This window comes from Rhinolophus ferrumequinum, chromosome 10, assembly GCF_004115265.2.
Source record: "Rhinolophus ferrumequinum isolate MPI-CBG mRhiFer1 chromosome 10, mRhiFer1_v1.p, whole genome shotgun sequence".
Lineage (NCBI taxonomy): Eukaryota > Metazoa > Chordata > Mammalia > Chiroptera > Rhinolophidae > Rhinolophus > Rhinolophus ferrumequinum.
In genome coordinates this window covers 23144635-23163667 of record NC_046293.1, presented here as the reverse complement: position 1 = coordinate 23163667, position 19033 = coordinate 23144635, and the positions used below count along the sequence as shown (strand labels likewise).

General features: G+C 42.7%; 1 protein-coding gene across 2 annotated transcripts in view; it reads left to right on the top strand.

Annotated features, from left to right (window-relative positions):
* The window catches only part of ANO2 (anoctamin 2), a 309555-nt gene that overhangs the window by 161644 nt on the left and 128878 nt on the right, over positions 1–19033 (top strand). For both annotated transcript variants that reach the window (XM_033117469.1, XM_033117468.1), the window contains exons 13-14: positions 2625–2707; positions 5300–5410. In XM_033117469.1, the coding sequence (XP_032973360.1) occupies positions 2625–2707; positions 5300–5410 (194 nt within the window). The remainder of the gene's footprint in view (positions 1–2624; positions 2708–5299; positions 5411–19033) is intronic.

Sequence of the window (19033 nt, the reverse complement as noted above, 5' to 3'; positions counted from 1 at the left end):
GGAAGGAAAACTCGTTCTCCACAGAGAGACTCAGCAGGCTGCTGTGGGGTGGGAGTGGGGGTTGCCGAGACGGGGTACACGCAGGGTACTAGTCAGGAGGACTCGGGTCTGTCGGAGTCTTCAGGCCCAGCTCCTCTGCGGTTCTGGCTTCAAATCCCAGGGAGCTCTGGAGAGAGCGAAACCCTACTGAAAAGGGAAGTGAAGGAGAGGGTTTCTAAACTTCATTTTGAGTAGAGATTAAGGACGTTGACCTAGGGGTTGCCTGATGAGTGCCTCAATCCTGCACCTTCCATCTGGGGCTCCCACGGCAAGTCAGTTGTGACTCTAGCTCTGTGTCACTCAAGCCAGTACTCTTAACCAAGGTGCCATGCAACGTGGGGCACGGTACTTAATCTTCGAGCATCACGGTCCTCATCTGTTAAATGGCTGAAGGAATACCTGTCCCCTAGTTCTCTGACAAGTGAATGAGATATGTGTGCAGAGCACTTAGCACGGTGCCTGGTACATAATACGCACCAGGAGCTGTGAGCAGCTCTTCATCACTATGACAGCCCTCCCTTGTCCTTATGACCTCTCTCTCAGTGACTCTTTTGCCCCCTAATCTGTTCCCATAGTCTGACATCTGTCCTTTATGGACACTGCAGCCAGAAGCGCTCTGAGCCCTGCTGTGCGCAGAGCCCTTCATAGGCACTAAGAAGAGCAGAGGAAGAAGAGGGGTATCCTGCCTGGTTTCAGAGCATCCCCAGGCCGGTGCCAGTGTCGGGAGGTCAGTGTGCACTCATATGAAAGAGCCTCAAATCCAAGGAGAAAACATACAGATCAGTCCACTGTCATGTTGCACCAAGTAAAACAAATAAAGCGTTAAGTGACTGCACATTTAACCAGTTCATGGGTGTTTGTTATGCTCAGCTGTGCTGTGCCCAAGGTAAACAGAGGCAGCTGGGAGCTGAGGAAGAGTTTGTGGACCTGTTGTTACACTGCAGACCTGAATGGCAGCCAGCTGTACAGCGTGGCATGCAGCCAACGTCACCAGTCTCTTATTGCATGTGGTGTAGAGATGTAGACATAGCCTCAGGGAATGTCAGATCCCTTCCCTTTCTGGGAGGGTAGCAGACTATAAGGGCAGTAGGGATGTGGAGGAGAGGGCACCCTTGAGCTTGCTCTTATGGAAGAAGTGGGACTTGAGCTGGCCCGGAAATGATGAGGATAGACATTGGCAGGAACCAATGAACCAGGAACAGAAGAGGGGTCAATTTACACAAGTTGGGCATGAAAAGGACAGTGAGGATACAACGTCAACAGCATGCAGGTGTGAGGTGCGTGTTGACCAATGGTGGGAAGAGATTTAGACAGATGCATCTGGCCAGGTACACAGGGTCGCAATATCCAGAGAGAACTTAGGCCATCAGAAGCCACTGGAAGTTTCAGCAGGGAAGGTGTTGGCCTCCTTCCTTTCCCCACCCCTTCTTCACTTACTGAATGCCATCGTTCTTCAAGACGCAGCTCAGATGCAGCAAGCACTCCCTCTCCTGCATGCCCACCGCTTTTTATCTGCATCCTTCTTAAGGCCCCAATCACTTTGTGCCCTGTATTGTGGTTAAGTGTTTTGTATATTGCAGATACCTTAGCCGGCCTGGTCTTTTTTCTTTTTTTCAGGATTAAAAGTTTATTCAAATTTGCAAGAGATTTATTGTAAGAAGGCAAAAAGCAAGCTCATGAACGTAGGAAATGAAAAATAACTAGGCTGTTGGGGAACTGGAGCTGGAGGAGCTATCAGAAACCACAGACCTCTCTCCTTTCAGGGGCTGCTTGGTTTCTGCCATCCCTGCTTCTCTTTGTGTCTCTTGGTTTTAGTTTTCAAAAGAGAGAATCTGGTTCATTGGCAGTCTCTGGATCAGGCATTCAATCCTGGTATAACAAGCCATGGCTGTAGAGTAGAGGGTGTTGATTCTTTCTGGAGCACGTTGGGCTGGCCCTTCAAGGGGTGATGGTTGGAGCAGGCAAACTGACCAATGTGTAGGTATGGTCGGCATTAAAAAATATTTTCTAAGAAATGGACGGATGAATGAATACCACTTCAGGGAGATTAGTCTATCAGCTGCATGCAACATGGGTTGGAAGGCTGAGGCTCTGGAGTGAGAACTATTAGGAGACGGTTACATAACCTCAGAATGAGATAATTAGGGCCCTCAGAAGGGACTGGTGCTGGGGACAGAAAAAATGATGGGGGAAAATTGAGAACGCTGAGGAAGGTGCGGGAAGAAAGAACATATGCACAGACAAGATGAGGTTCATCAAAAAATACTACAAACCCTTCCATTCTTATTATATTTTTTCTTCCATCCTTTCTCATTTCTTGAGATCAATGTTTACCCACTTTTCATAACATATAAGTAGAAAAATGTATGTGTGTGTGTGTGTGTGTGTGTACCTGTTTACACATATCTACTATACTCTCAAGGATGTGGAAAGTATTTTCAGCTAGAAGTCAGAGGAAGGGAAAAAATACTTTAAAGAGAGCCCCTAAATTTGAAATCTGTAAGTTTATTCTCTACCACCATTGGCAAATCCAGAGTACTCAAAATCCACTCTGAAATTAATAGGATTTTTTCTTTCTTTTTAAGCTACTATGTTTCTTGAAAACTGGAAGAGATTACAGATGCGGCTGGGCTACTTCTGGGACCTGACTGGTGTAGAAGAGGAAGAAGTGAGTTCTCTTGCATGCTTCTCTGGGCCTTTGCTTTGCTTTCACTCTGGAAAGAGACCATTTGGTGCGAGATAACCACTTATGTGTACTGTCACATCAGCTGGTCACTGGCTGGGTCTTACTGTGGCAGCTTTTCTAGCTTGGCTCCGTGGGCTGAGCCATGGTTGATAATGCACCGAGACCAAGAAGTCAAGTTGCCTCTCTACTTTTGATCTGTAAGACATTGGGCCAGATGTCTCAGGTCCCCTCTCTGGGAAAAGAGACGGCACAAGAGGCCAGCCTTGTAGTAGCCTTGAGATTTAATTCAACATACTTCTGTCTCCCGTGTCATTGCTGCTAGTGAGCATAAAGCCAGAGAACAGGCCTCGCTCCTGGGTGACCCAGAGCATACTGAGGGTCAAGGGAGAGGCATGGGTGCGAGAGGCTGGTAAGCCTTTATGCCTATAGAAGAAGAAAGAATCGCTATACCATTATGGTATAAGCCAGCACACCATGTATGAAACTGGAGCCTGAGCTAAGGGTTAAGGGTAGGTTCTTCTAGAGCCTAGTTTTATGGAAAGATGATATTTAAAGGATGGAAACAGGTTAGCCTTCCTTGAAGGCTCTTTGAGGGATGGGCCCCAGGCTTGATGCCGGTGAATTGACGAGGAGCAGTGAACACACGGTTGTGCACAGTTATCTATTCCCACGTGCTGCCTGGACTGAGGAGCAAATGTCAGTATCAGATAGGCGCTCCAAAATTGTGGACATTGTGGACGAGGTGCTGGAGACAGCATCTAGAAGGACCAGGAAGCACTTCCAGGTGGCTGAGTACCCATTTGCAAAGGTTGGCCACAAGCATTACAGTGGCTGCATGGAGAACGGGCCTTTTCCACACTCTGCAGTAATTCATGTGCCTTGCCTTGGTCGTGGGACCTCTGGCTTTGTGGCTGTGATGTTGTATGGCCAACCAAGTGAAATCCCCAATTTAGTCTTGTCCTTGAGCCTGTGTGGCTCCGCATGATTTCTTCTCCTTAATGCTCTAATTAGTCAGCTTGCCTTTGAGCAGATGGGCATTCCATTACCCTGTATTGAATACATGTGCTCACTCTGTCCAGTCCTATGTGTGAAGCATATGCCCCAAGACTGACAGCCTCATGGATTCCATGATAAACGAGAAAATGTACATATGGGTTCTGCCTTCAGAGAGGATGGAGTGTTCAGATGAAACCACACTTTCTAAGAGGTCCCAGGAGCTCCTGGGGCCTGACTGACAGAAGCTAATAGGACAAGAGAAGTCCACTGAGCTGAATGAAGATTGGCCCACTTCTAAGAGAAAGACTCTTGAGGTCTGACAGGTCCCCCTTCAAGAAACACAAACAGGATCCAAAGGAGTCTTGCAACAAGTCCCTTGGCAGTGTCCTGCTGGTTCCACAGGGCGGCCCCGTAGGCAGGGGCTGCATTCACCCAGGGCTGTGGCTCTTGGGTTTGGTTGTTCCTTAGAGATTGGGTGACGATGTGATGATGGTGGGTCTTAAAAACACTTGAATAGTGTCACCTCCTGTTGTATTGGTTATGTTTGTTAGTCACGTGCAGTTTCTCCTCTCCGACATCATGGCACATCTTGGGTAAACCAAAGAGCAGTCTAGGAGTCTACCTTGCTGGCTTCTGGAAGCTCTGATATATGAAAAGTGGTAACGAAATATGTGTCCTCTGAGTCCACTATGAGCCAGCACCTGAATCCCTGCCTAGGCGTTATTGGTCAATGATGCAGGAACATGAAGTCCTTGCACTTGTAGATATTTGTCCTTGGACACTGTGGGAAGAACTGCCAATGAGGCCAGGTGTTCACTGTTAAATTCTGGAAGTAAGTCATGTGTCTTCCTGCTCCAGCATCTGCCTTGCTTTGACCATGGTCTTCTTGATTAGCTAGGTGTGCTTTCCCAGGCCTGGTGACTCACTATTTACGTTTGTATTGCCGAATGGCTCAGTGATGTCTCTTGAGCACTGGTGTACTTGCCAATGAGTTACTCACTTAGGCTGTACAGGAAACAGGTCCAGGCAAGTGAGTTTTAAGATTCCCTATGGCCACCTTTAACTTTGATTTTTATTAGTCGCCTTTAACTTGTAGAATAATGGAGCAGGGAGGAAATTGTTTTGTTGTTGCCCTAACTCCCAGCTGTAGGGCACGTCTGTTTCTCCAGCTGGGATCTGGCGTATTGGAACTTAAAGTTTGAGGTATGAGGATAGTTGGTGGGATGAACTGATGCGTCACTCTACCTTTGATGAAACTGCTATGCAAACATGTGGCTTCTCTGTGTATCAGCTGTCCATTTAACATTTTCTCTCTCCCTTCTCAACACCGGCACCATCCCCAGGAACGTGCCCAGGTTTGGTTCTCAGTGTGGTAACAAGTGTTATGTGTCCCCTCTCTTTCCCCCACATTGTGCTCCTGGTCTAGACTTGTGATTGTGTGCGCTGTGGCAGCTCATGTCCAATAGAATCTGATCCAAAGTCCTGACTTTACTGTACTTGTGGTGTCTGGTTATAACCTGCAGGCCAAGGTCACTCTTTTGCCTGTTTACTAACTACTCTTTGACTCTTGGGTTTTAGGAACACTCTCGACCTGAGTATGAAACCAAAGTTCGAGAGAAAATGCTAAAGGAGAGCGACAAGTCAGTTGTCCAGAAATTCGGGACCAATATGTCTGAGAGGGAGGATGAGGTAAGATGCTGGTGCTAGTTGCTCACTGTCTTCTTTATTTCTTAAGATCCTATTGTCATTTTATTTGGAACCTCTTTGTGGACAGAAACTGCGTTGTGAGAAAGTCTTGACGGGTGGGACAGGGTGGAATGAGAGGATGACATTTCTCATTGTCCTGCAGTCAGAGCTCAGGCAGCAGGCTTTTTGCCATGCCTTAATTTGTCTCTCTTTCCCGGGTGATAATGCCTGGACAATATGGGAGAGCAGGTTGAAGAAGAAAGAAACGGCTGTCAGGCATGGTTTCTCTGGACTCCGTCACCTAAATATCTCATAATGATAACCACAACCACCATCATACTGACCAGAAAGATGGCAGCTAACCCTTATTGAATGCTTGCTCTAGGTCAGGCAGTATTCTAAGTGCATTGTATTATTCTCTTCTCACAATAAATTTAGGCCGACACTATTGTTACGTAAATGAATACTAATGAAAAAAATTACGTCCACAGATTAAGTCATTTGCCAGAGGTCACTCAGCCAATAAATGGTGGGTGGATCTGGGATTCTGACAGTCTTTGCATCTACTCACTACGCATGCATACTGCCTTCCAAGTGCGATGGGAAGTCAAAGGGTAAAGCAAGAAATAGCTCTTAGGGCCAGCAGAGGCAAATCCATGCCTGTATTTGCTTGAGCTACTCACTCCTTACATTTCATCTTATCTGGGTTGGCCTCCAAAAGTAGGAATGTGATGGTGAACATGTCTTCTGAGTCATATTTCTGAGTTTGATGGTGGCATTCAGACACTGACACAGGGCTTCAGAATCTTCTGTGATCTGGGAGTGCTCAGAGTGTGCGTGAGGCGGGGCTGCGATACGGGGGCTCCTCCTTGGCAGCGCCTGTCCCCTCTGAGAGCCACCCTTCCTTGTGTGTGTGTGTGTTTATGCCTTTCCTAATCTGGTTCCCGAAAAAATCAACAAGATTGAAAATCTGTTGTTTTTGCATGTGTCTTTTCTCCATTTTGGATTTGAATTCAAATTTTGTTTAATTTTACATTCTTTAAGTTGAAACCATTCATGTTAACATGCAAATTTATTCAAGCAGCAAAAGAGAAGAATGTGTTGTTTTTGAGCCCAGAAATCTGGCTTTTTTTTTTTTTTTTAAATCAAATAAGACTTAGGCAGAAGAGAAAGGAAGGTGGCCCTCTGAGTTATCTTTTTCCTAGACAGTTAAGTCCAAGACCACCAATTATTCAGGGAAATAACAAATTCATTCTTAGGAAAGACTAATCATCTCTGCCACCCTCATCAGAAAACAAGCATTCTGTGTCCTGTCAGTTTTGGCAACTCCATGCAACCTTCTTTCTCCACCCCAGAGCAATATACGATAGATAATTTTATGGAAATCACATGTAACTTTTATTGACCACTGACTCATTTAATTTTAATTCATAGACAGGAATGCCAAAGAGCTGGAACTGTGTACATGGAGGATGTGGTTCTAGTATAAACATTGTTTGGATATATATGCATGATAGGTCAAGTAACTCTCAGGAACCATGAATAATTGAAAAACATCTGAATGCATTATGAATGATACATATGTTTATGTTTTAGCATTCAACATCTATTTTCAGTACACTGTTGAGAATGCAAAGCTCAAAGCATCTAATGCCTTATGGGCACCAGGGGGAAAATGACCTTCCCAAATGAGCAATGTAAGATAAAAATGGCCTGCAATTTGATTGTTAGCATCCTTCTGTGTTCCCTCAGTTCTTTTAATATTGGAAATACTTCTGTTCTAGCTGTAAATCTGCCAAAGGTGGGGGATGAAGGGAGGGGCATATGGTGCTGCCTGATGGGAAGGATACTGCTCTTGCCACAAAAGAGCTGTGGTCAATCCCTACTGTGTGAGAAGGCTCGGGGGGCTCCATCTCGTGTGGGATATTTAGGAAAGGCACCTTATTCTGGGAAATAGATAGGGACAAAGAATCAAAGTCTAGCTGGTGGTCTTGGCTGTGCTTCTTTCATCCCAAAGGATCACCATGGCTTTGTCTCCATTGTAAGTAACCCTGAGGCTGCATCTACTTCTCCTTCCTTTCCTTCCTTTTGAATGATGAAAAGCTACCATCTATTGAGGCCCAGAGTGGTATAGGAACTTGCGGAAGACCACATGGCTAGTTGCGAGGGAACTGGTAATCAAACTCAGCACTACCTGATCCCCAAGAACCATTGCTATGTAAAAAAATTTTTGAAGTTATAAAGTCGCTTTTTAAAAACATCGGTAGTGAGATTTACTTCTTAGACCATAAAATTCACCCATTTAAAGTATACAATTTATGGTTTTTAGTATATTCACAGATTTTTAAAAAACTTTTAAATTTATTCTAAGTGTGTTTTTCCAGAACTCATCAGCTCCAAGTCAAGTAGTTGTTCCACTCTAGTTGTGGAGAGCGCAGCTCACAGTGCCCCATGTGGGAATCGAACTGGCAACCTTGTGTTAAGAGCACCACTCTCTAACTAACTGAGCTAACTGACCGCCCCTATTCACAGGTGTTTGTAGTCATCCCACTGCCTAAGTTTAGAATATTTTTATCATCCCCAGAAGAGACCCCAGTAGAAACCCTATACCCAATAGTTACCAAGCCTTGTGAAACAACTAAGTTACTTTCTGTTTCTATAGATTTGCCTATTCTGGACTTTCACGTAAATGAAATTGTGAAAAATATGGTACTTAGCTTCTTTCACTTAGCAAAATGTTTTCATGATTCATCCATGTTGTAGCTATATCAGTACTTCACTGCTTTTTATTGCCAAATAATATTCCATATTTTGGACATACCTCATTTTATTTATATATTCATCATTGATGAACATTTGAATGCCTTCTATTTTTGGTTGTTATAAATAATACTGCTATGAATATTTGTGTACAAGTTTATGTGTGGGTGAATGTTTCATTGCTCTTGAATACAAAGGTAAGAATGGAAATACTGGCTTATATGGTAAACTGTACGTTTAACATTTTGAAGAAGTGCCATACTATTTTCTAAAGTGACTGCACCCATTTTACATTTCAACTAGCAATGCATTAGGGCTCCAATTTCAGCCATCCTAGTTATATGATGTGTTATTTTATTGTGGTTTTAATTAGCATTTCCCTAATGACCAGTGATGTTGACCATCTTTTCATGTGTTTGTTGGCCATTTGGGTGTTTTCTTTGGAAAAATATCTGTTCAAATCCTTTGCCTGTTTTTTAAGTTGGGTAATCGTCTTTTTATTTTTGTGTTGTAAGAGTTATTTACATAATCTGGACTCCAGTCCCTTATCAAATTATATGATTTACAAATATTTTCTGTCATTCTATGGGTTTTTAACATTTTTTTATTAACAATACAATTTGAAGCACAAAAGTTTTTGATGTAATTCAATTGATCTATTTTGCCTTTTGTCAATTCTGCTTTTGTGTCATATCTAAGAAACCATTGCCAAATCCAATATCATAGAGATATATTCCTAGGTCTTCTTCTAAGAGTTTTATAGTGCTAGCTCTTACATTTAGTTCTATGATCCATTTTGAGTTAGTTTTTGTGTATGATGTAAAGTGTCCATTTTTTTTTACTGTGGCTATTCAGTTGTCTCAGCACCATTTGTGGAAAAGACTATTTTCCCCCATTGTATTATCTTTACCCTCATCAAGAATCATTTTACCATAAATGTAAGAATTTATTTCTAGACTCCCAATTCTATTCTGTTAATCTATATATCTCTCCTTATGCCAGTACCATGTTGTCTTTTTTACTGCACATGTGTAGTATGTTTTGAAATTGGGAATGTGACGATGACTTTGTACTTCTTTTTCAAAATTAGTTTGATAATTCTGGGTGCCTTGCATTTCCATGTGAATTTCATGACCAGCATGTCAATTTCTGCAAAAAATTCAAGCTTGGAAATTTGATAAAAATTGATTTGAATCTGTGGATTAATTCAGGAAGTTTTACCATCTTAACAATATTAAATCTTTTATCTATGAACATGATATGGTATAACTTTCTATTTATTTAGGATCTTCTTTAATTTCTTTCAACAGTGTTTCATATTTTCAGTGTACAAGTCTTGCACATCTTTTGTTAAATTTGTTTACAATTATTTTATCCTTTTTTATTCTATTACAAATGTCATTGTTTTCTTAGTTTCAGTTTTGGATTGCTCATTGCTAGTATATGGAAATATAATTGAGGTTCATGTATTGATTTTTGTATGCTGCAACTTTTCTGAACTAATTTATTAATTCTAATAGTTTTTAGTGGATTCCTTAGGATTTTCTATTTAGAAGATCATGTCCTCTGTAAACAGAAATAGTTTTACTTCTTCCTTTTCCACTCCTTGTTATTATTATTATTATTAATTATTATTATTTGCCTAATTGCCCTTACTAGAATCTCTTGTACGATGTTCAACAGAAGTGATGCGCATGAACTTTGTCTTGTTCTTGATCTTAGGAGAAAAAAATTGTCTTTCACCAATAAGTATGATGTTAGCTGTGGCACACTGCCTTTTAAGTCTCTTTATGAAGCTTCTTTGATAATAATTCACATCACATTCAACATAATGCTGATCTGAAATGAGATGTTCTAATTGCAAAGAGGTGATAACTACATGTCCACATTGGGGAAGGACAACGTGGTAAGGCCCAAAGGTTGGCAACTCATAGCTGAGTCCTTCTCTGGGTCTCTTCTGCCTCAGTTATCACATGGAGAGATTGGATTATAGCCTCTGCAGTTCTAAGAGATGGTGATTTTCTTTGCTGATGTGAGAGATGATGTTGGTTATTAGCCCATAACTCTGAGGGACTAATTTATCTTAGATAGTGGTATTTTGGCTATTCCTATATTTACTCATGATTTTCAAGAGTGTGGACATAGTGGGGATGGTAATAATGATAAAATTACAAGTTTTATGGAGTGCTCACTGTGTGCAGGGCTTTCCAAGTTTTATTTCATTTAAGTCTCAAAACTTTATTATCTCCTATACATGAGAAAACTGAGGCTTAGAGAAATAAGTAACTTGCTCAGTGTTATTATGTAGCAGAGCCAGAGTGCTGTGTTTCCCCGAAACTAAGACCTAGCCGGACAATCAGCTCTAATACGTCTTTCGGAGCAAAACTTAATATAAGACCTGGGATTATATTATATTATACTATATTTATTATGTTAGACCTGCTCTTATATAATATAAGACCGGGTCTTATAATATAGTAAAATAAGACCGGGTCCTATATTATTTTTGTTCCAAAAGACGTGTTAGAGCTGATTGTTCGGCTAGGTTTTATTTTTGGGGAAACACGGTATGATCCAGGGAGTCTGACCTAAGAGCAGTGGGTCTTGACCACTACACTCCTCTGTCTTTCAAATGTTTCCCCTCAACAGATCCTCAAATGCATCTAAAAAAATTGTTCTTCGTTCTTTTTCCTTATACTAACGTCAGGAAGGACTGTGGTATTAAATGGAAAGATGAGTATGAGATAAACTTGTTACCCTACTTTTTCTTTAGTGGTTTTGTGTGCATTTTGGTGGGATGCTGCTGTATTTCCACTGAGAACAGCAGTGAGTAGAATGGAAAGTGAGTAGCTTTCCATAGCTCAGTTTATGGAAAGAGGTTCAACAGACAGTAGGGAGAATTCGGGAATATAAACACATACAGTGTTTCGAAGGAAGAATATAGAGTCTGGAACATTTAATAAAAGAATAGGTTGTTTTATTTTTTAATTTAATTTAATTTTTTTACCTGGACCAGTTTGAATCTTTTCTGGAACAGATTTTATGGAATAGAATCTGTTCTGGATAGATTTGGAGGTTTTCTCAAGTTTCCCTCGAGGGCAAGATTTTTCTCTGTTTGTTCAAGATGATAAAGGTCTAAGTTGAGTACAGATGCTGAAGCGCTGTGTGGATGGTGGGGTTGGGGAGCAGCCTAACCTTTGCCTTTTGTCCCTCTGATCTGTCACTCAGCCTCTTCTAATTCCTGCTCCTGCTTCCTTTTCTTTCAATAAACTTTGTATGAGTTAGGGAATAGTCAGAAAACAGAGCTCATGCCAGCTCATGCCAGCTCATGCCACATAGTTCAATAGAGGGAAAATAATATGAGGAACTAATTATAAAGGTTTTAGAGTTGGGGAAGTTGAGACAAACGGGGTGGTGAGACAACCCAGAGATTAGCAACAGCAGTGAGTTGCAACCACTCATCGGACTGAAAGGACAAGGAGGGCGGTACTATTACCAGAACCCAGGAGCGGGCCACCCACTCGGTGCTAGAACCCTTCAGGAAGTCACTTCAGGACAGGCCACTAGAAGCAGATAGAGTGGTATGGGAGAGAAATACCCTGAATTTCCACCTTCTGCTCTCTCGTCTCCTACCATGCCCCTCACTGGCCAAATCTAACTAAAACTCAGTTGATGGGAAATACCATTTTTCATGGGTCACTACTCTGACCTATGCAAAAGGTCTGGCTGCTCGCTGCACGAAAGCCAAAACCTGAAAATCGAGGTTGGTGGAAAGAAAAGCAGGTCTATTCCAAAATGCCACCATTAAGGGAAAGACTGCCTTTCCGCTCTTAATACCACCGAAAGGTTTTATAGGCTCCTAAGGAGAGGCAGAACAAAGGAACTGAGAAGTTGGTCAGGCAGTTCCTGAAAAAGGCGCTTCCAGGAGGCTGGTTTATTTCAGGGATAGGAGTGTATCTGCAGATGTAAAAACTTTCTTCAAGTCTTTGGGCCAGGTATGCAAATGGTCTGAAGTAAACAGAACCATTGAAACTGGTATGCATAGTAAATACATAGTAAACAGAATCACTAAGGTTTGGCAGCACGGGAAGGAAGCAAAGAAAAAAAAAGCTTTCAGAAAAGTCCCAGGCTAAACTACACTGTTAAATCCAATTACACTAGAGGTTTAAATGTCAAAATAGAAGACATAGTGTAACCATTACTTGAGCAGAAGAAGGGAAGGGCAGAGAGTCGACCTGAGAGGAAGTGGCAAAGGACTGGCACAAAAGCCCAGTCAGTAACTGAACATAACTGTAGGACCCCCTAGCTACTGATCACTCTAGCTGGGTTTTTCTTTGAGGAGTCATAAAACATTGGCAAAAAACACAGAATGCTGACCACTGCCATAATGAATGAACATATGAATGTTCAGTTGTTCAGACCATTCTTGAGTTGTTGCGAATGTTTGAGTGCAAGGGGGTAGGTGCTAGTGGTGTGAGCATGTGTGAGAGTGTGTGTTAGGTGTGAGTGGTGTGAGAGGTGTGTCTCTCACACCTATGTGTGTGAGAGACAGAGTGCATGTGTGATGGTGTCATTGGAGAGACACAGGCCAGATCAGATAACTGGAGGCTTCACAGTGGAGGGAAAAACGTATTTTTGTGCCAAGGAACAGAACATGTCACAAACTGGGGAAATGGCAAATGTGGCCCTAAAACAATCTTCTATAAATATATCACTAATAGGACTTTAATACAAACCCTATTTAAATAGTCCAGGGAGTTTACCTCATGGGGCCTGTTGTCAACCAAAAGTTTATCCAGTGTGGATGCACTCACCTGTCCCCGGTCACGGCCTGGAGCTGTCTGCGGTGCTGCATTTAATGAATGTTTTACGGGGAGCATTGAAGTTAGAACATGTGCCAAGAGGAGGCCGATGGATACATGGGTGTTAATTTACTGTTCAGTGCACCACCCGGGGGACAATTCTTTCGAAAGAAAACTCATCTAAACTTAAAGTATTGAAACATTTACAGCGAATGCCTCTGGCAAGCGCACAAACAAACATGTGGAATAAATTATGCATAATTGTAGGGCCTGTGACCAGGAGGCTGGGGCAATAGCAGTAGGAAGCTCAGGACTGTCTTGTCAGAAAGTCTGAGGGAGAAGGGAGACCCAGGGAGCAGGGAAGGAGGGGTCTGTCTGGGCTCTCACTCGGGCGAGGGGATGTGATCCAGACTTTCCAAAGAGGCCTTCAGTGATTTATCAGAATGTATCTTGGAACAGAGTAAAATGCCCTCACTCCCTCTTTTGAAGGCAGTCAATGACTAATCATTTACGAGTCCAAAAACACAGAAAAGAGTCTAAATAATTCTCACAGATTCTTCTTAGGGATTGGCAAAGGCAAACACTGAGACAGAAACGGACTGAATTTGCCAAAGATTCATTTAGTGAGAAGCTAAGGTGAGCCCTGAGCCTGTGTCCATTTCTGAAATCTTTTTATTTGCATCAGTGCCTAGAGTCTCTAATCCTCTTTATTATCTGGGGGTTTCACGGACTCTCACTATTAAGGGCTGAGTTCTGAAGTGCTGGAGCCATTTTGGGCCTTGCATCTCTCCCATCTCCTGTGTGAACTGAGGAATATCTGGCTAGAAGACGACTGGCTTCCACCCCACGCTGAAAGGCACTCCAGAGTCAGGCCGCTTGGTTCTCAGACCACTCCCTTAGACTGATAAGGACTAGCAGATGGAGGGCTGGGCAGCTGTGAGATCCTGGTGCTAAGGCATTTATCCCTGCTCCACTTGAATTTCTCCTATTTGGTAATAAGGACAATGAAACAGGTCACTTCGTGCAATGTAGCTCCCTGGGTGAGACACAACTTACGAAGTGAAATTGTTACTGAAGGCTGCCCCCTGACAATTTTATGTACTTTCATAATTATAATTTTAGTTTTTAATATTTTTATTTTATTTATTTATTTTATTCATTGTTTCAAGCTCTGGCTTCTCTCTCTTTCTCTCCCTCCACCCTCCCTCTCTGGCTTGCAAGGGGGTTGGGGAATCAGTCTTGTTTGACTATAGGATGGAGTGTCGTCTAAGGGTAGTTAAGAACTTTAATTTGGAATTTCAAGGTTCTGTATCCCTTTCCCTCATTGGTGGGGTCCCGTTACATGGCTCCACCTAGATGCAAGGCAGGCTGGGAAATATCATCCTTGCCAGCAGCCTCCAGGCAACAGCTCCAGTCTACCAAAGGGACAGTGGACTTCTTTGCCACAGCATCAAATGATGATTTGAGTAGAGTATGAGCAGTTAGACTCGGGAAGATGGTAAAAGGGGTTTAGTATGGAAAAGCCTATATGGAATTCTAACTCTCCCCCCCACCCCCGAAGATCACTGTTGTAGGAAGTAAGAAAGGAAGGAAGGTTCCTGAAGAAGGCAATGTTGCAAGGAGCAGTGAGTGAGAACACTCACCTATTGATGTATCCATGGAGCCCAGCTGAGTCCTTTTGTAAATAAGTCCCCTTCATTGGAGTTTGCTACTGATCTCTTTGCACAGAATTTAGCACTGTCTGAAGTGGTGTTGTAAAGTTTTTGTGTATAGGTACGTTCAAATTGTGGGGGATTTTGTTTATATAAATTACACATGGAAATACTCTTCTCAAGAAAAATTCCACATTACAGATAAAATGTCTCCCTAGACCTCACCTCCTCCCAATGTTATTTGTCTCCCTAGGGGTAGCCACAGTTACCAGTTTGGTTTATATCCTTCCAGACCTTTTCTTATGCACTTTTATTCATGTATGAACTTGTATGTATTTTGTTTATGAGTTTGTGCACACACATGCACACAGGAGAAAGTCATGGACAAATAGTTTCAGTATGTTGATAAAGTTTCTTAAGTGTGAAGACTGTGTTTCCCAAACTATGCCCCAAGGCACCCCAAAGTGCCACAGTGAACTCACAGAAGTATTGTGGCATTTTTAAACAGTCGTGAAGAAAGCCCAACAATAGTTGAAACCGGTGTCAAGTGTGAACTACTCCCTCAGTAGTGTCAATGGTAAATCGCACAACGTGCCTTTCAATGTCATCATCTCTTAGCAAGGCCGAGTTTTCAGTGGTTGTAGTGCAAGTTCTGCACAGAATCATTGCAGAACAAGAAGTGAGAGTGGTCATGTTTATCTGATTCCATGGTTGGAGAAGTTGGATAGTGTCCAACAGGTAAACACATTCTTTTCGTAAGTAATTTAACAATGACATAAAACATTATTTTTTGTTTCAATGTATGTGTATTTTCCCCCAAATGGCTACTAACTTGTTGGGACATAAATATTTATTAAGCTATTTTGACTTAACTACTCAATAAATGGAACTGTTAAGTATTTCTTTGAGTCTCAGGGCACTGTGTAAAAATTACTGAGGCATTAAGGATACTGTGAACTGAGACAGTTTGGGAACTGCTGCATAAAGACCGTTTTCAGTTCTCGATTGAAACGTAGACGGCCAAGAGCAAAAAAGTTTAAAAGGATGTATAGTGAGTTTCAAAGGTGCAGAAATTTACTTGGAGGGCTGGGTGGCAATAGTCTGTGGAAAAGTGTGTGCTAAGACAGTGCCAGGTGGGCTGGCTGTTTCTACACTTGCTCTTGGATCTGCACTGGGTCCTGTCTTGAGTCTTAAGAGTTGATCTGCCTCCAGCATATTCTCTCTGTCTCTGTCTCTGACCAGGACTCTGTCTCTCTTTGTCTCTCTGTCTCTATCTTTATCTCTATCTCTCTTTATCTTTATCTCTATCTCTCTCTGTGTGTGTTAGGAGGTCACTGAGGGTTTCTGATTATGGACAGATAGCCTTTTAAATCCTTGGGATTTAAAAACAAACTTGACAGCTTCATATCCAGAAGACTTTACTTTACTTACAGTCTCCAGGGTGGCTTGGGCTTCATGGAGAGGATGCCAGAGAAGCATAGAACGTGTCCATAAACATCTCCCTTTGCAGAGCATGTGAATTATTCATCCCAAGGAGAGACTGCTCGGGTGGCCCAGGCTGTCAGAGGGGATCTCTGGCCCTCTTCAACTGACAGCCCATTCTCAGCATCAGAAGTTCGGGCTAAAATAAGACCTTCCCCCTGCTCATTGTATACATTTCTCCTGGCCTGCATCTAAATTCAGAAGTTACAAATAAGGAGAGTCCTGAGTCCTGGGTTATGGAGGAGAAGCTAGAGAGAGACAGGGCAGCCTGTGAAATGAGAGTGCAGTGGGGAGGCAAAGCTGTGAATCTAGACTCAGAGCTAAGACCTGGCAAATTCAGGCTGGCATTTCAGAGCAGACCCTTATGGAAAACACAGGCCCAAATATGTGCAATGACTGGGAATGTTGGAAGAGCGGAGTCGCTCGTGGAGGCCAGCACATGCCATTGGGATGTGTGATGTTTGCCACTATTGACTTGCAGTTTGGATTTTTCTTCTTTCGGTCTAAATGATTTTTCCATATATGGTCTGAAGCATGTAAATTAAATTTCTCTTGTTCTATCTTGGCCAAGGTCATTATTTCACTTCCCTAGAATTCACTGGAAGCACACACAAGCCCTTCAGTTTCCTTTGCACTCTTCTCTCTGTGTGCCAGAAAATCAAAAGTATTGGTTTAAAAAATTCCTCCAGGGTCACCAGGTGTACTGGCTCCCTGGGATTCTGTTGACACGATGGTCAAAAGGAGCTTTCAAAGAACATGGGTGGGATTGCTCCTTTGTGAACAGAGAAAACAGAGGCCTCAAGACTGTGCCTTCTAGCAATCATTACTCAAGCCAGAGGAGGTTGAGGAACCTCCCTCGCCATCCTCCAACGTGCCTGCTCAACCATGCTCCAGCTGGTGAGCATGGCTTCTTACCCAAGGCGTCTGCTGCAGACTCGGTGTTTTTCCCACCCATTAGTTTCTTAACTTTCACAAAGAATAAGGAACTAGAAAGAAAAGAAAAAAAGGGTCCTTGTTCAACTTAGGTTCCCCCAAATGCAGACCCTGAGCCAGTGATTCAAGAGCAAAGTTTATTTAGGAGGTGGAAACCCTAGTAGTGGAGTGGGAAAGGGACAGAGAAGGGAAGGCAGTGAAACAGGGCTCATTGTCAAACAATTCACTGCCTCTGCAAAGGGACAGCTCGCTCCCTGAGTTGTTCTTCACCCACAGATTGTCCAAAGTCAGTTCCTCTTCGGGGGAGTTGCTGCTGTTGCTTTTCTTCAAAACTAGGCAAGCTTTCCAAGCACTCTGATGCCACATCCAGGATTTTCTGCCTCATGATTTTATTTTTGCTTGGTCTAGGTCCGGGTGGGGCGAGTCCTAATTTTCATGGCACCTTTTGACCATTTACATCCCTGTGGTGGAAATTATGCATAACCTTGGAAGAGTTAACACCCACCCTGGGCCAAGCAGTTCTGTTTATCAGTGGCCCGAAGTTTGTCCAATTCTGGGGTGTTGGACCCAACCTCATGATTCCGCAGGAAAGCCAGACGTAGTGGTGTCCAGTTGGCTGTTGACATTTGACATCCAATTCATTTTTATTATAATGGTGCACCGTCTACCAGCCAACTTACATAAATTTTATGCTGAATTTGGGCATCTGCATTGACTTTAGAGAATTTGTGGCAGGAAGTTTGCCCTGGAAAGGTACTTAGCGTGGAGTGACTCCCAACCAAGGTTCTCAGAGAGCTTGTCTATGAACATGAATGAATTAATCTTCCCAACACCAGTGCACGCTCTTTGCCAGCTGGATTATTTTAGGGGAAGTAACCAGCCTATAGTGAGTCAAGAAAGAGCTTGCTCACAATCAGAGTTTGGACTGCAGGATCCTGGGTGGACCCAGGGACTGCTCTGGACTCTTCCACCCCCATTGCTTGGAGCATCAGGATGGGGGTCAGCGATTAGCAGAATAACTTTGGGGGTGCCTGGCCACCTTCCAGCGCAGCACATCCTCTGGTAGTGTCTTCATCACCAGTCCCCTAAAACCATGGCTTTGTCAAATTAAGTAAATTTTATTTTATCGGCATATAAAAGTAGTACATGCTAAGTGTAGAAAACCTTAAAAGGTAAGTATAAAGAGGACAAACAAGTCGTCCATTATTTCATCTCCCAGGAAAACTATTGTAAACCCCTTTTCAATGTCTATTGTCACATGGTTGAAAAAAATTATGCTACATGTTTAATCTCGAAGCATGATTTTTTTTCACTTAGTCTTAGAAAAGAAGAAGTTCCCAATCTTATTAAATAGCATCCGTGAGCATCATTTCAATAATTGTATAATATACTATTTCATCATATAGATGTATTACAGTTTTCTTAGCCCTTACCCTGTAGTTAACATAGGATGAACATACAATTTTTTTCCTGAATTTTGGTTTATTTGGATGAATACATTATATGAATGTATTCTAGTTTTCCCAATTAGTCCTGGTAAGGACTAATGGTTGAACATATGATGAACATACTTATTATTTTTAGGAGGAGGAGGGTTTGGGTTATTTCAGGAGGGTTATATCAGTCGGAGAGATTGCTGGAAGCTCAAGATCTTCATTTAGTTACTGGGCTCCTAATTACACATGGTTTTGTGCTTGGTGCAAGAACCACACACATGTAGTCCTTGACAGGTGACTGAGATGCAGAGGCAGCTTTGGTGTAATCGCCTCTCCTGCTGATGTGTAATCATTCACTGTGAGAGGAACTGGGTCAGGTCGCTTCATTCATGTACGAGGACTGTCCCATTGACTTGGGTGCCCCTTCTGGGAGAGCAGGAGGCCTTTGTTCTTCTTGCCTGTGTGATGGGGAGAGCAGATGTTCTGGAGCATAGGTGCGTCATTGTTTTAGACTCTGGGGTCCAGGTCTGGCCAGGGAGCCATTTATCACATCCGGGGAAT